Genomic DNA, 17,950 nt, shown 5'->3' on the forward strand with positions numbered 1-17,950 from the left:
ACAATTTTGCACTTCCACCAGCAACCTGTGAGAGTTCCAGTTGCTCACTTCCTCACCGTTGCTTGATGTTATCAGTATTTTTTATTTTAGCCATTCAAGTAGGTGTGTAGTGATATCTCATCGTGGCTTTAATGTACATTTCCAAAAGGACTAATGATACTGAACATTTATTCTTGTCCTTATTTGGCATCTGTATATCTTTTTTGTATTGAAATTACTTTTTAAAGATTTTGCCCATTTTTAATTGGGTTGATTTTCTTCCTGAGTTTTGAGAATTTTTAATATATTTTGAAGACTAGTCCTTTGTCAGATAATTTGATTTGCAAATATTTTTTTATAGTCTATAGCATGTTTTCTCATTGTAAATTTTTTGCTGAGAAGTTTTTCATTTTGATGAAGTCCAGTTTATTAGTTTTTTTCTCTTATACATCATGCTTTTGATTTCGTATTTAAACACTCTTTACCTAAACCTAAGTAACAATATTTTTCTCCTGCTTTTTCTTCTAAACATTTCATAGTTTTAGGTTTTTCCTTTAGGTTTATGATCCTTTTTAAGTTAATTTTTGTGTGAGGGTTATATTTAGGCTGAAGTTCATTTTTTTGCCTATGGCAAATGGTGTTTTAATGCCATTTGTTGAACTGCTAGCCTTCCTCCACTGAATTGCTTTTACACCTTTGTCAAAAAATTACTTGGCCATATTTGTGTAGGTTTGTTTCTAGACTCTATTTTGTTCTGTTGATCTTGAATGTTTCTCCCTTCACCTGTGTCACACAGTCTTGAATACTGCAGCTTTATAGTAAGAAGCTCTTTGCCTTTCCATATAAATTTTTAGAATCAGGTTTTCTTAATCTATGAAAAGTCCTGGCATTTTTGGATAGGCATTGGGGTAAATCCATAAATCAATTTAGGGGGACAGTTGACATTTTTACTGTGTTGAATCTTTCAGTCCATGACCATATGACTTCATTTATTTAGGTTTTCTTTGATTTCTTTCATCAACATTCTGTAGCATCATATAGGTGATTTATTTTATTTATACTTAAGTATTTTAACTTTTTACGGTAAATGATATTGCTTTTTAAGCTTTGGTTTCAATTTGTATAATGCTGGTATATAGAGACATGATTTTTACAGTGTGCGTGCATGCGTGTGTGTGCATGCATGCATGTGCGTGCTGATCTTGTATCCTGTGACCTTGCTAAATTCACTTACTAGTTCTAGGGAGTTGTTTTTCCTTTTATTTTTTTAAGATTAATATAAGCAGCAACATGGATACAAACAGGTCTTCTAGCTTCAAATCCCCTAAACCAAGTTTTTTTGCTGTCATTTCAAAACATTTAGTACTTATGTTAAGTATGTGATTGGTTATTGCTTTCTTCCTTAGTACTTAATAAAAAAAGTAGAAATTACTCTGAATCAACTAACAATTTTAATGATTTGTAGAACTATGATAAACTTTTGTTAGATTCTAACATAACATTTTATTGCAAGATTATGTATACACAGATGTATAAATAAATAGGATAAAATAGACTAGAAAATGTTATGAGATAAGGTCTCAAATTTAGGGAGAAGTTTTTATTTTAATTATTTTTTTTTCTTTTCCATTAACATCTTTCCTTTATCACTGTCTATATGTTAGATTTAAAATTCTTTTTTCTTTTTCCACAATCTACCTAAATTAGTCTTTTTTTACCTTTTAGTTATTTCAAGTGCCGTTGGAAGAGGAAGGACAACGAGGTGGGCCTATCCTTGCACCAGAAGAGATTAAGACTATTTTTGGTAGTATTCCGGATATCTTTGATGTGCACACTAAGATAAAGGTAAATTTGTTTATATTAGTGTGGTAGTAATTCTTTTTAGGTTGTGTATATTTACTATGATTTTTCAGGTACTGCTGATTAGCTAAATAAATTTTGTATTTAAAATTTCTAAATCCCTCGTTTATTCCTTTGAATCATTTGTCTTTTTGCTCAAGTGCCTTATTAATGTTAGCTGTTTGCCTGTTTTTTGATTTTGATTAATTTGAAAATAAGGAATTTAGACCTTATGAATTATTTTCTATAGAGACGTGTTCACTAGTACTATTTTTTTTATTTTCTTACTGTTGTTGGTCTTGGGTTGTATGTTTTTGTTTTGCTTTGGTTTGTTTGAAAAACTGAAGTTGGAAGGGACTTAGAGATCATTTCATTCATTTCTCTCTTTATATATAGTCAGATAAATGCCAAAACCATATAAGACAATGCTGTCCTCTTTTTAATGACTTTCTTTTGATGAAAGGTCCATGAATTCCAGGTATCAGTTTCTCATGGTAAAGTAATTTTGGGGCAGGTTTAGCTGAACTCTTAAAAGTAGTTTAGCTTTATTTCCTCTTATTTTTACTATTTGATACCTGAGCAAAATTGATTATTTTCTTCTCAAAACAACCCATATTATTGTTATTCCAGCTTTGTGCAGCGGCAATATCATAGTCAGTGAGGTTTGTCCGAGGTGCACTCTTATTGCTAATTGAAAACTTTTCCATATTACAGTAAAAAAGATCAATCTGAGTTACAGAATGTTTTCAAACAAATACATTAACTTATTTATTTATTTATTTGTTGACTGTGTTTGGTCTTCATTGCTGCATTCAGGCTTTCTCTAGTTGTGGCAAGCGGGGGGGTACTCTGGAGTACTCTTCATTGTGGTGCAAGGGCTTTTCATTGCGGTGGCTTCTCTTGTTGCAGAGCATGAGGTCTGGGCACGTGGGCTTCAGTAGTTGTGGCTCACGGACTTAGTTGCTCTGCAGCATGTGGGATCTTCCCAGACCAGGGATTGAACCTGTGTCCCCTGCATTGGCAGGTGGATTCTTAACCACTGCGCCACCAGGGAAGGCCCAGCATTAACTTACTTTTTAAAATTTTTTTGGACATACAATAAGCTGCATATATTTAAAGTGCACTATTTGATATTTTTTTCTTGTTAGTAATGCATATATGGCAATCCCAATCTCCCAGTTCATCCTCTCCCACCCCCGTTTTCCTCACTTGGTGTCCATATATTTGTTCTTTACATCTGTGTCTCTATTTCTGCTTTGCAAACCGGTTGATTTGTACCATTTTTCTGTATTCTGCATATATATGTTAATATACGGTATTTGTTTTTCTCTTTCTGAGTCACTTCACTCTGTATGGCAGTCTCTAGGTCCATCCATGTCTCTAAAATGTCCCAGTTTCGTTCCTTTTTACAGCTGAGTAAAATTCCATTGTATATATGTACTACATCTTTATCTGTTCCTCTGTTGGTGGACATTTAGGTTGCTTCTGTGTCCTGGCTATTGTAAATAGTGCTGCAATGAACATTGGAGTGCATGTGTCTTTTTGAATTAAGGTTTTCTCTGGGTATATGCCCAGTAGTGGGATTGCTGGGTCATATGATAATTCTGTTTTTAATTTTTGAAGGAACCTCCATACTGTTCTCCATAGTGGCTGTATCAATTTACATTCCCACCAACAGTGCAAGAGCGTTCCCTTTTCTCCACACCTTCTTCAGCATTTACTGTTTGTCAATTTTCTGATGATGTCCATTCTGACCCGTGTGACCTCATTGTGGTTTTGATTTGCATTTCTCTAATAATTAATGATGTTGAGCAGCTTTTCATGGGCCTCTTGGAGAAATGCCTATTTAGGTCTTCTGCCCAATTTTTGATTGGGTTGTTTGTTTATTTGATATTGAGCTGGATGAACTGTTTATATATTTTGGAGATTAATCCTTTGTCTGTTGATTTGTTTGCAAATATTTTCTCCCATTCTGAGGGTTGTCTTTTCTTCTTGCTTATAGTTTCCTTTGCTGTGCAGAAGCTTTGAAGTTTCATTAGGTCCCACTTATTTATTTTTGTTTTTATTTCCGTTACTCTAGGAGGTGGGTCAAAGAAGATCTTGCTGTGATTTATGTCAGAGAGTACTCTTCCTATGTTTTCCTCTAGGAGGAAAGTCTGGCCCTTACATTTAGGTCTTGAATCCATTTTGAGTTTATTTTTGTGTATGGTGTTAGGGAGCATTCTAATTTCATTCTTTTACATGTAGCTGTCCAGTTTTCCCAGCACCACTTATTGAAGAGGCTGTCTTTTCTCCATTGTATATTCTTGCCTCCTTTGTCATAGATTAGTTGACCTCTGAGATTGGTTTATCTCTGGGCTTTCTATCCTGTTCCATTGATCTATACTTCTGTTTTTGTGCCAGTACCATATTGTCTTGGTTACTGTAGCTTTGTAGTATAGGCTGTGAAGTCAGGGAGTCTGATTCCTCCAGCTCCGTTTCTTTCCCTCAAGATTGCTTTGGCTATTTGGGGTCTTTTGTGTCTCCATACAGATTTTAGGATTTTTTGTTCTAGTTCTGTAAAAAAGTGCCATTGGTAATTTGAGAGGGATTGCATTGAATCTGTAGATTGCTTTGGGTAGTGTGGTCATTTTCACAATGTTGATTCTTCCAATCCAAGAACATGGTATATCTCTCCATCTCTTTGTGTCGTCTTTGATTGCTTTGATTAGTGTCTTATAGTTTTCTGAGTATGGGTCTTTTACTTCCTTAGGTAGGTTTATTCCTAGGTATTTATTCTTTTTGTTGCATTGGTGAATGGGATTATTTCCTTAATTTCTCTTTCTGATCATTCATTGTTAGTATATAGAAATGCAAGAGATTTCTGTGTGTTAATTTTGTATCCTGCAACTTTACCAGATTCATTGATTAGCTCAAGTAGTTTTCTGGTGGCATGTTTAGGATTTTCTATGTATAGTATCATGTCATCCGCAAACAGTGACAGTTTTACTTATTCTTTTCCAGTTTGGATTCCTTTTTATTTCTTTTTCTTCTCTGATTGCTGTGGCAAGGACTTCCAAAACTATGTTGGATAGTAGTGGCAAGAGTGGACATCTTTGTCTTATTCCTGATCTTAGAGGGAATGCTTTCAGTTTTTCACCATTGAGAATGATGTTTGCTGTGGGTTTGTCATATGTGGCCTTTATTATGTTGAGGTAGGTTCCCTCTATGCCCACCTTCTGGAGAGTTTTTATCATAAATGGGTGTTGAATTTTGTCAAAAGCTTTTTCTGCGTCTATTGGGATGATCATATGGTTTTTATTCTTAGTTTGTTAATATGGTGTATCACATTGATTTGCGTATATTGAAGAACCCTTGCATTCCTGGGATAAATCCCACTTGATCATGGTGTATGATCCTTTTAATGTGTTGTTGGATTCTGTTTGCTAGTATTTTGTTGAGGATTTTTGCATCTATGTTCATCAGTGATATTGGTCTGATATTTTCTTTTTTTGTAGTATCTTTGTCTGGTTTCGGTGTCAGGGTGATGGTCACCTTGTAGAATGAGTTTGGGAGTGTTCTTCCTCTCCAATTTTTTGAAAGAGTTTGAGAAGGATGGGTGTTAGCTCATCTCTAAATGTTTGATAGAATTCACCTGTGAAGCCATCTGGTCCTGAACTTTTGTTTGTTGGGAGATTTTTATTCACAGTTTCAATTTCATTACTTGTGATTGGTCTGTTCATATTTTCTATTTCTTCCTCATTCAGTCTTGGAAGGTTATAAGAATTAACCTTATAATTAAAATTCTTTCTAAGATTTGTTCATTTCTTCCATGTTGTCCATTTTATTGGCATATATTTGCTAGTAGTAGTCTCTTTTAATGCTTTTTGTTTTTGTGGTGTCCATTGTAACTTCTCCTGTTTCATTTCTGATTTTATTGATTTGAGTCCTCACCCTCTATTTCTTGATGAGTCTTGCCAAAGGTTTATCAATTTTCTTTATCTTCTCAAAGAACCAGCTTTTAGTTTTATTGATCTTTACTATTGTTTTATTTGTTTCTATTTCATTTATTTCTGCTCTGATCTTTATGATTTTTCCTTGTACTAACTTTGAGTTTTGTTTATTTTTCTTTCTCTACTTTCTTTAGGTGTTGTCTCTTACAACATTCTTTATTTTAAAGTCTGTTTTATCTGATGTGAGTATTGCTACTCCAGTGCTCTTTTGATTTCCATTTGCATGGAATATCTTTTTCCATCTGTAATATCACTTTCAGTCTGTATGTGTCCCTAGGTCTGAAGTGGGTCTCTTGTAGACAGCATATATATGGGTCTTGTTTTTGTATCCATTCAGCCAGTCTGTGTCTTTTCATTGGAGCATTTAATCCATTTATATTCAAGATAATTATCAATATGTATGTTCCTATTACCATTTTCTTAATTGTTTTGGGGTTTTCTTTTAGTAGGTCCTTTTCTACTCTTGTGTTTTGCTTTTAGAGAAGTTCCTATAGCATTTGTTGTAGGGCTGGTTTGATGGTGCTGAATTCTCTTAGCTGTTGCTTATCTGTAAAGCTTTCAATTTCTCCATGGAATCTGAATGAGATCCTTGCTGGGTAGAGTACTCTTGGTTGTAGCTTCTTCCCTTTCATCACTTAAAATATATCCTGCCACTCCCTTCTGGCTTGCGAGTTTCTGCTGAGGAATCAGCTGTTACGCTTATGGGAGTTCCCCTGTATGTTGTCATTTTTCCCTTGTTGCTTTTAGTAATTTTTCTTTGTCTTTAATTTTTGTCAGTTTGATTACTATGTGTCTTGGTGTGTTTCTCCTTGGGTTAACCCTGCCTGAGACTCTCTGAGCTTCCTGGACTTGAGTGGCTGTTTCCTTTCCCATGTTAGGGAAATTTTTGACTATAGTCTCTTCAAATATTTTCTTGGACTCTTTCTCCCTCTCTTCTCCTTCTGGGACCCCTACAATGTCAATGTTGATGTGTTTAATGTTGTCCCAGAGGTCTCTTAGGCTGTCTTCATTTCTTTTCATTCTTTTTTTTTTGTTCTGTTCCACAGCAGTGATTTCCACCATTCTGTCTTTCAGGTCACTTATCTGTTCTTCTCCCTCAGTGATTCTACTATTGATTCCTTCTACTGTATTTTTCATTTCAATTTTTGTATTGCTTATCTCTGTTTGTTTGTTCTTTAATTCTTCTAGGTCTTTGTTAATTATTTCATGCATCTTTAAAATCTTTGCATCCAGTTGTTTTCTGAGTTCGTGGATCATCTTCACTATCATTGTTTTGAGTTCTTTTTCTGGAAGGTTGCCTATCTCCCCTTCATTTAGTTGTTTTTCTGGGGTTTTATCTTGCTCCTTCATCTGATACATGATCCTCTGCCTTTTCATTTTGTCTGTGTTTTTGTGATTGTGGTTTTCATTCAGCAGGCTGCAGGATTATGGTTCTTCTTGCTACTGCTGTCTGCCATCTGGTGGATGAGGCTATCTGAGAGGCCTGTGCAGGCTTCCTGATGGGAGGGACTGGTGGTGGTAGAGCTGGGTGTTGCTCTGGTGGGCAGAGCTCAGTAAAATTTTGTTCCACTTGTCTGCTGATGGGTGGGGCTGAGTTTCCTCCCTGTTGGTTGTTTGGCCTAGGCGACCCAGTACTAGAGCTTACAGTCTCTTTGGTGGGGCTAATGGAGGACTCCCAGAGGGCTCACACCAATGAGTACTTCCCAGAACTTCTGCTGTCAGTGTCCTTGTCCCGCTGTGAGCCACAGCCACCCCCTGCCTGCAAGAGATGCTCCAACACTAGCAGGTAGGTCTGGTTCAGTCTCCTGTCGGATCAGTGCTCCCTCCCCCTGGGTCCTGGTGCACATACTACTTTGTGTGTGCCCTCCAAGAGCGGGGTCTCTGTTTCCCCCAGTCCTGTGTAAGTCCTGCAATCAAATCCTGCTGGCCTTCAAAGTCTGATTCTCTGGGGATTCCTCCTCCCATTGCAGGACCCTCAGGTTGGGAAACCTGACTTCGGGCTCAGAACCCTCCCTGCAGTGGGTGGACTTCTGTGGTATAATTGTTATCAAGTTTGTGAGTCACACATCCAGTGGTTATGGGATTTGATTTATCAGATTGTGCCCCTCCTTCTATCTTGTGGCTTCTCCTTTGTCTTTGGATGTGGAATACCTTTTTTTTGTGAGTTCCAGTATCTTCCTTTCCATGATTGTTCTGCAGTTAGTTGTGATTCTGGTGCTCTTGCAAGAGGAAATGAGCCCTTGTCCTTCTACTCTGCCATCTTCTGTATATTATCTTCGTGAAATGTGTGCTTAGATCTGGTGCCCATTTTTTGGTTGTGTTGTTTGTTATCTTACTGAATTGAAAAGGTTCTCTTTAAGTTCTGGATACAAGTCCTTTATCAGTTATGTGTTTTGCAGATATTTCCTCCCAGCCTGTTGTTGTTTGTCATTTCTTTAATGGTGTCTTTTAAATATCAAAATTTTAGTTTTGATGAAGACTGGTTTATCCATTTTTTTAAAAATTTAATGTGCTTTTGGTGTCATAGCTAAGAAATTTTTGCCTAACTCAAGATTTTGAAGATTTTCTTCTATGTTTTCTTCTAGAGGTTGTATCATTTTAGCTCTTATAATAAGATCTATAACTAATCTTGAGTTCATTTTTGGCTGAGGTGAGGATTTAAGTTCATCTTTTTTGTGTGTAGTTATCCAACTTAAAAAACATACATTAATAAATTTAAAGTAATAATGACTCATTATATGGTAGCATAAATAACATGTTTTTTTTGAAAAATAAGTAATTTCCAAAACAGAAATAGTGAGGAGTGATATTGGTTTGCTTATTTATCTATTTTTGTTTCCTGTCTGGCTTAATAGAAGCCTATTTCTCCTGTTTACTTTTTAATTCATTCTGTTGTAGTATCACACATCATGTAGCCTCTAGGAAACTCTGTTGTATCCTCATGAGAGAATTAAAGAGTCAAATAATGCCTTAGTATTCTAACGAAAATAGTTTAATCTCATGGATCCCACTAAAAAAGCGTTGGGGGAGGGGAGTTTGCATATAACACTTTGAGAACCTCTTATATAAGTTTATTGATTAATTTCTACTGTAAAGTCACTTTTAGAATTTCAATTAGGGCATGCCATTTCTTGGCATCTCATTTTATCATCTGATTTGTGTTTTATTATCTTAGAAAGCTTTTAAATATCTTCTAAATTTTTACAAACATAGTATTTTAGGACGATGATTGAGAAATTTTATAGGCCAGGGATTAGCAAACTATAGTCAGTGGACCAGATCCAGCCAATTTAGGAAGTTGGTAAAGTTTTGTTTGTTTTGGTAAAGTAAGTTTTATTGATACACAGCCACACACAATCATTTATGTATTATCTATGGCTGTTTCCGTTCTATAAGGACAGAGTTGAGGATTTGTGACAGAAGTCATATAGCCTGCAAGCCTTAAAATATTTACCTTCTGGCCCTTTAAGTAAAGTTTGCTGACCTCTATTATAGATTACAGTTTCTAATGGCTGATGCTTCAGCAGCAAGGTCAATAGTAGTTTTCTATAATTAATTAATTCTGTTATTAGTCACACCAATCAGCTTTATAGTTAATAATTAGAAAAGATATTGAACTACTACATCATACTGGGAAGTTAGTCTATTGACTTGACATTCTTTATATTTTCTTAATTATTTTTCAAAGGATATTTTCCTCCTAGTCAAAAAGTTAATTTCTTGTTGAGGATAAAGAATGTTATTAATTGTTATACACATTAAATGTAAAGTGCATCTTTCAAATATCAAATATTAAAAGATGTTAAAGGGATTGTCAAAATCAATCTTATTGTCTCATTTTGTGTTTTTTCAGGATGATCTTGAAGACCTTATTGTTAATTGGGATGAGAGCAAAAGCATTGGTGATGTCTTTCTTAAATATGTATGTATTTTATTTCTTTTCTAAGTTTTCAAATTAAAGTATCATCTCATCAAGGACTGGCAGGGAATGAAAGTTACCTGCTTAAATGTGAGAGCTTTTTAAAAACTTTGACATAGTTATGTTTGTAAAATATATTTGGGGTGTTCTTGTCTTCTGAAACATGCCGTCATAAACAATCTAACACTTTCTTGATAGCTAAAGGTCATCATTTGGAACACTAATTGTATTGTGCTACAATCATTTTATTGTATGTCATGATATTTGCCCATAAATAGCCACAGGTTAATGATTTTTTTGAAATTTTCCATAGTTTTATTTTTTTCTTTCCTTAGTTGATAGCAGTTTTTACTGTCTTTGTGTCTACATAAAACCTTCTAATGAACCATTTCTTCTCTAAGATAAGAACAACATAGTTTAAGTTTAATTTTGAATGAGGTGCTGTGAATAGGATTTATAAATTTCTTTCAGTCTCTTTGGATATGATTTATAAGTTTCAGTGCCTTCGATTCTTGCCCATTTACTTTTGCTTTCTGAGGTCTCCTAATTTTAATCCTTACCATATAGGCCTTAAATATTTTTTCTGGTTGGTTGAGAATTCCAAATATGCAAATTGTGGTCCCATATCTTTTTGATACTTGTTAATCTCAACTAGTCAATAGATTTTCCTTTTTTTTTTTTGTTTTCATTTTACCTAAAAATTACCCAATACAGTTGATCTTTTAATGGTGGTTTGGATCCTTCAATAGATTATATAACATGTTCTTGGTTTCTGTGTAGATCAACTATAATTACTATATTCTGAATTAATAGAAGTTTTAAAACTTTGTCATGTTTATATCAATACAAAAAGCTTTAATATGCTTTTGTTTCTTTCTGAGTCTTTATTTGTTTTTCAGGTTTTAGGTCTGTGTACCAAATGATTTATTTTGTTTAGCAGTTAACTCACTAGTTAGTGAAAAGTTTATAAAATAAATTCCTGTATTTCACTTGAGAAGAAACTTAAACTTTTTTTTGCATCCAGTATGTAAGATTTTGACTATTGGTTATTCAACTTTAAGTTTCATTGACTAAGGGTAACCTCCGTCACACATTAATTTTCTTTTTTTTATTGTTACTAGTCGAAAGATTTGGTAAAAACCTACCCTCCCTTTGTGAACTTCTTTGAAATGAGCAAGGAAACAATTATTAAATGTGAAAAACAGAAACCAAGATTTCATGCATTTCTGAAGGTAATGCACATTTCTTTCAAATAAAAATCTAAGAATGATTTTCTGAAGGAGTTCATTAAAATTATACTTTTAGTAAAAATTTATCCATGTAAGAACACCTTAATGTTATCTGTTAACTTGAGCTTTACCTGAGAGTGGCAGTGATGTTTAGCTTCACAAGTTTTGCCATGCTGCAAGCAGGATCCAAGAGGCAGCTGAGTGAATATGAATGTTGTCTGTGTTTTGTTTGTTTGTTTTCTTTTTTTTTTTTAAAGTTATGCATGTTTAATTCTCAAGCACCTCTAAAAATTTTGCAGTGAGATTTTGTTTTGCTTTTAATGATTTTTTTATCTTACCAGTGCTTTATTTTGTTTATCCAAATGGTATCAGCATAATTAATATTTTGTTTGTTTTTTTTCTTTTGAATGATGTAGATTTAAGAGAAATTCAAATCAAATGTATAGGAGTACTTAGAGGAACTCACTCTCTGTTGCAGGTGTTAATCCTTGGTTTGCCAGGAGGCTGTTTCAGGGCTTGTGGTATTATTCAGCCACAGTAATCTGCCAGAGTACAACTGTCACCCTGCTTCTCCTATTAGTTCTTATCAGGGCACAAATGATAAAAGTGTAATCTAATAATCGTAATGTCTAATCTTTGCAGAAAACCTTCTAAATAATTTTTTTTTATTTCATTTAACTTTATTTATTTTATTTTTTTATTATTTATTATTTTTGGGGGGGGTACACCATAAATAATTTTTGAATAAATTAATTCCTTTCAGATAAACCAAGCTAAACCAGAATGTGGACGGCAAAGCCTTGTTGAACTGCTTATCCGACCAGTACAGAGATTACCCAGTGTTGCATTACTTTTAAATGGTACTTGTCTGATCTGTTTCCAGACAATTTGGATGTTTTTATGGAATTGTTTTGTTCTTAAATATTGGAAAAATTTCTCATTTTCAAGGTGCTCTTAGGTTTCAGCTTTAAAGCTTATATCTTTTACATAGAAAATATCTTTATGAATAATCTGAATAATCGTTGGAGCTACAAAAATTCACTCTGGCCTAAAATGCTTTATTTGTTGTGGTGTCAATTATATTGACTAGTATTATACTTTTTTGTCTCTCTAGTAAAAAGTCGTACATTTCATGGTGTGTCACTAATCCATAATGAGTTTACATCCACACAAAATTCACCCACAGAATCACAAGATGAGAGATGATTAATGTCTCAAGTTATTTAGTCTTTTTCTGAACCTTAGTAAAGATTTTTATGCTTGATCTTATGCTTTTTTTCCTTACATTTTGCACAGCATACATCCATTGAAACGTACGTCCATTATTTCTAAAATTTAAACTATAGATATCAATGAAAGAGATTTTTATAGCAGTTAATTTTTGTAAATAAATTATGCCTGCATAAAAAGAAAGGCATATTTATATGCTTTTATATTTACCTGACTAAAGTAGTGAATAGTTTTAGGACAGTGTCAATTTTTATGTTTTTTAAATTTAACAGGAATAAGTGTAAGAAAGCATTTTGGTCCCCAAACCTTAACTACAATAGTGTTTGTAGCAGATAAGGAGGCTAAGTTTGTGACTATTTAATCTGTTATTGTCTTTAACAACAAAAATTGATAATTTTTATTCTCTTTGAGTTTATCTAATGTAGTTTATAATTACTAACATATAAAATGATTTCCCCAGTCTTTAAAAGCTATTGTATTTTACATTTTTATAAGGAGAATATATGACCACACGAACTTTTAACTTTACAAAACAGGGTATTTTTTAAATTTATTTTTCTTCATTATTGTTTCATTAAGTACTTATAGGAGTCCTATCAAATGTTGTTCATGACTAAAATGAACTTGATTTCTAATCCTTTTTCTTCTATCATTCCACTTAAAAGATTAGGTGGGCATGGTATTAGGGAACCATTAGGTGGAACATTATAAGGAACTTGGGTGAGAAGAGTCAAAGTGTAAACATCTCATGAACTATAAACTAAACAAAACCTTCTCTTGAGGACACCAACTGCTCTCTGTGATGGAGCTGAGAGTCTCAGTATGAAATATAGCATGTGTAATGATTTCTTAGCTAATTAAGGATCATGTGTTTTCCTTTAGTGCTGTGGAGAGAGTTTGAAGAATCTAGGCGTTCTCAAGCTTTACTACAAAGGGTTCCCAATCCCCAGGCCGTGGACCAGTCAGTCCACGGCCTGTTAGAAACCAGGCCACACAGCAGGAGGTGAGCGGCAGGCGAGTGAGCAAAGCTTCATATGCTGCTCCCCATCGCTCGCATTACTGCCTGAACCATCTCCGCACCCCCCACCTCACCTGCCATCTATAGAAAAATTGTCTTCCATGAAACCGGTGCCTGGTGCCAGAAAGGCTGGGGACTGCTGCTTTAGTAGAAGGGAATTGAAATAGTGTAAGAAAATCTGTTACATATTATGAAAATTTAGTCAGTGAAAAAATATGGAAACTTTAATACATTTAAGAAGAGAGCTCTTAAGGGAACATTGCATAAAACTTTTTTAAAAGTAAAAGTTAGATATTATTTTTTTAAAAAATTAATCAACCTATATCTATCAAAGTGGACAGCATTTTTAAGTCATAGTTGGAAAACCACTGAATTTTTTTTTAATCACAGAGAAAACATTATCATTACAGATCTTAAGAAGCATACAGCTGAAGAGAACCCTGATAAAAGCACTCTAGAAAAAGCTATTGGATCACTAAAGGAAGTAATGACGTAAGTACATTATTTCAATTTTTTATTGTTCCTTAGATTTAGAATGGAATTGGTGGAATAATTACAATCATAAATGGAGAGAAAAATATCATTAGCAAAATTCTGTAAAATAGTGTCTATTATTTTATAGTAGTGTCATCACACAGTAAAATGTTATAAATGTTGTTAAGAATACAATGATTAATCAAGAACATTTCTGAAGGTATTGAACTATTATGCAGAGAGTAACAATGGTTCAGAAATTTGAAAATGTTGTAAATGCACTAATAGACATTTTCTTCATATACCTGCAGGCTTAGCTTGTCTTTGTCTTCATTTTCATATAAACTACCCAAATGGAACTCGGGAATTTGACCATAATGAAATGAAAAAAGTTTTATAATACTTTTTTCACATTAGCTTTGACTTTTTATTTTTTACTTTCAGTTCTATGGTTAAATTGATAGGGTTTGTTGGAGATGTATTAAAAGTATAAACTCAATGAAATTTACCAGGAAACTTGATTGTTAAACTTAAGCTGTTTATTGTAGGTCTGACTTGGAGACACAGCACTGATCAGAAATGATTTTTTCTGACTAATATGATCATAAGCGAAAACTCTATTGCTGTTAATTGTTTTGCTTAATGAAGAGCAAGGGCATTCCACCTCTTTGAGCTTTACATATAAACATATTCAATAGATTTAATTAAATGACTTCTGAGATTTCATGAGGTGCTTCTTTATGAAATAGTTTCTTAAAATACTTGCAGAGGAGCTCCTGGAGAGAAACTTCACTAGCTCTAGTGAAAGAGTCTAGCAGTAGGATAATAGTCAAATTAGTGAATACCAGCTTCTGTTGCTACTAAAAGCATTATGCATATTTTGTTTTTTGCTTATGTTTGTATTTTATATGTTAATCAGCCAGCCTTCATGCTTTTGGTTATTTTGAGAACAGGAAAATAGTGTTTTTTAACACTTCATGGTTTAACATACTCACACATGATTTGCCTTGATCCTTTCTACAAACTATGAATTGGGCAGTCAGTGTTAACATATTTCCATAAAAGAAAAAAGCTTTTAGTTCGGTTGATTTTTTTCTATTACTTTTATATTCTCTATTTGATTCATTTTTCACTCTGATCTTTATGATTTCCTTTTTTCCTGCTTGCTTTAGATTTAGCTTACTCTTTTTGCCCCCCAGTGTCTTAAAGTAGAAGGTTAGGATTCTGATTTGAGATCATTTTTTAAACTATACACTTTTATAGCTATAAATTTCCCTTTAAGCACTGTTTTAATAGTATTCCATAAATTTTGTGTTTTTTGTTTTTTTTTTTTTTGAAAGTATTTTCTAATTTCCCTTGTGATTACTTCTTGACCTGTTGGTTGTTTAGGAGTGTGTTGGTTAATTCCCACATATTTGTGAATTTTCAAAGTTTCCTTTTGTTACTAATGTCTGATTTCACTTCATTTTTTATGGAAAATATACTTTGTATTATTTCAATCCTTTCAAACTTTTTGAGGCCCATTTTATGGCTTAACTTGGAGAACGATCCATGTACACTTGAGAAGAGTATATTGTGCTCTTATACGGTAGAGTATTTTCATCATTTTGCTTTCAGTCTATTTATGGCTTTGTATGTAAAGTGTATCTTTTGTAGACAGGATATAATTGGCCTTGCATTGTTTCCTGTCTTGCAGGAATTGACTCAGTGATTTGAGAACCCTGTTTCTTTATACTTTGGTGGTGTTTTTTTTTTTTTTTTTTCAGTTGTTTCAAGCAGAGTATATTTTTTTCCTCCTTATCCATCTTGTCTGGGAGCTGTAGTCTTAATTTTTATTTCAGTGAAATGATTAGCATATGACTTGGGAATGATTTGCATAAAGCCTTACCTGAGCTTACACTTAGAACTTATATTAACCTGAAGTTTATGCCAGTGTAATGTATTTTAGGAAGTATATAGTGAGTATAGTTTTTTCAAAAAGAGAGAATGTAATAAGGAGTAAAGCAAAACATACTTTTCTGAAGGATTCTATGAAATTTTTTTAATATAGTGGGATACTTTTAGAGAAAATTTTAACTTATACAGTTATCAAAATTAAGATAGACTCACATGAAAGGATTTTTTTGTGTGTGTGTGACATGAGATGTATGTGTATACAGTTTTTATAGTCTGTTGTTTTAAAAGTAACTTTATTAATTTTTCAGCCACATTAATGAGGATAAGAGAAAAACAGAAGCTCAAAAGCAGATTTTCGATGTTGTTTATGAAGTAGATGGATGTCCAGTAAGTATTCATTTTTGATGCTTATCAGCTTATTTTCTTTTTCTTGTTAACAGTTGACCCTTGAACAACTGGGAGTTAGGGACACCAACCTGCCCAGTGCAGTAGAAAATCTGCATATAACTTTATATAGTTGGCCCTCTGTTTCTGTGATTCCGTATTCATGGATTCAACGAACTGTGGATTATGTAGTACTGTAGTATTTATTTGTTGGAAGGAAAATGTATGAATGAACCAGCACAGTTCAAACCTGCGTTGTCCAAGGGTCAACTGTATTTAGAGTCTATAGTTATAATATAAATAGAATCATGGCACAACTTTCTTTTAAATTATAACTTTTAGAAATTGTTTGCTATAAAATAATCTTTTATTAATATTTTCAATCTGTTCAGGCTAATCTTTTATCTTCTCACCGAAGCTTAGTTCAGCGAGTTGAAACAATTTCTCTAGGTGAGCACCCCTGTGACAGAGGAGAACAAGTAACTCTCTTCCTCTTCAATGACTGCCTGGAGGTAAAGTTTCCTTAATAGGATATAATAACACTGCTGTTTTGTGTGACTTCACTGAATGTTTAAAACCAAGCTTTGATGAAAGTGCAATAAGTTAATATAATTTAATTAAGTGATTAAAGTAAGTAAGCTTAAAGTAAACTCAAATAATCACATTTTTTTGATGAGATGAGTTGATTTAATGCTATTAATTGAATGCTTTTAGGAGAAGGCCTAATATTAAGAAGTATAATTTTTCATGACTTCAAATCCAAGTCAAAATGAAAATTTAGTTTATTTCCATGCAAATAAATACTTAGGTCAAGAATTTTAGAAACTTCTTGTATCTATGTATATTTCTTCAAGATTTACAAAATAATTATGAGTTTTTTTTGAAATTTAAATAAGTTTTTCCAGCAAAGAAATCAGTATTTTGTTGAAGAAGGAGATAACTTGGTTATTTAATATAATGAATTATAATCCCCCGATTTCTGTCTGCAGGTTTTAGAGTGAGTTAAAGGTCAGTTTATCAGATGTGGTGCAATGATTCTAATTCTAAAATTCTTAAGTTAAATTTTTTCCCCATGTTACTCCTACAGGCAGATTGAATTATGTTTATGTGCTTTTTCAACCCCATTCATTCTTTTGGTCATGTATTTTTAATCAACTAAACAGTCTAGTTGGGGGATATAAAGGAATGTATTTTCCTTCATCTCAGAAGATAGGACACATTCATTTTGATAGTCATTAACCAGGAGACTCATTTGACATTTCTTGGATAACTTTTTGTTGTATTCATTGACGTGATTTAATGAGTTGTCTTTTTCTTTAAAATTTATATTTCTTCCTTTTATTCTTTTCCACTTCACTTCTTTTCTAGTGCTACCCTCTTATATCATGTACACTAGTTTTTAAAGTATAAAACACAAGGGAATCTTAGAGAACAAACCAAGTACAGTTACAGGTGCGATAGAATCTCACCAGAAATTTACTTGTGTTAAAGAGTTTTGTTGTTGTGAGATTAGTGAAAAATGGTATTTTCATTTGGTCAGTACTGTCACAAAACACAAAAGTAAAGACAGTGAAAATACTGTACACAGTTGACCATACCCCAAACTGAGAAAGTTAATCATGAGGCAGATAATTCTGAACTACTTGTCTCCCCCATAATGAGAATTAGCCTGCTCTGCTTTTGAGAACAAAGGCTATGTGGAGTCAGTTTTCATCATATTTTATTTGAATCTCCCATATCATGTTACACTGAGTACCATATAGTTGCTCAGTACTTCTGTTTGTTTGCTTTCATTAAAGCTTTTGTAGGTTTTTCCTGTTGAAGTTCATAGGTCAGCTGCCTCCATTCATCTAATAGGTTAGGTTATCTGTACTTCCTTGCTAATCCATTCTGGTCTTTATCCTCTTAATCCTTTTAGAGAGTTGTGGCTTACTTTAATTTTTTTAAAATTTTACATCCCCTTCAATTTTTGTGAAGACTTCTACTACTG

The 17,950-nt window shown here is 33.4% G+C and overlaps 1 protein-coding gene and 1 pseudogene across 6 annotated transcripts in view; both read left to right on the forward strand.

The window, feature by feature from the left end:
- Nucleotides 1–17,950, forward strand: part of ECT2 (epithelial cell transforming 2) — a 57,788-nt gene that overhangs the window by 21,788 nt on the left and 18,050 nt on the right. For all 6 annotated transcript variants that reach the window (XM_057740070.1, XM_057740069.1, XM_057740072.1 and 3 more), the window contains 7 exons: nucleotides 1,705–1,824; nucleotides 9,664–9,732; nucleotides 10,851–10,961; nucleotides 11,722–11,818; nucleotides 13,617–13,698; nucleotides 15,885–15,963; nucleotides 16,353–16,472. In XM_057740070.1, coding sequence (XP_057596053.1) covers nucleotides 1,705–1,824; nucleotides 9,664–9,732; nucleotides 10,851–10,961; nucleotides 11,722–11,818; nucleotides 13,617–13,698; nucleotides 15,885–15,963; nucleotides 16,353–16,472 — 678 coding nt within the window. The remainder of the gene's footprint in view (nucleotides 1–1,704; nucleotides 1,825–9,663; nucleotides 9,733–10,850; nucleotides 10,962–11,721; nucleotides 11,819–13,616; nucleotides 13,699–15,884; nucleotides 15,964–16,352; nucleotides 16,473–17,950) is intronic.
- Nucleotides 2,447–2,571, forward strand: LOC130856252 (U4 spliceosomal RNA; annotated as a pseudogene).

This window comes from Hippopotamus amphibius, chromosome 6 (genome assembly GCF_030028045.1).
Source record: "Hippopotamus amphibius kiboko isolate mHipAmp2 chromosome 6, mHipAmp2.hap2, whole genome shotgun sequence".
Lineage (NCBI taxonomy): Eukaryota > Metazoa > Chordata > Mammalia > Artiodactyla > Hippopotamidae > Hippopotamus > Hippopotamus amphibius.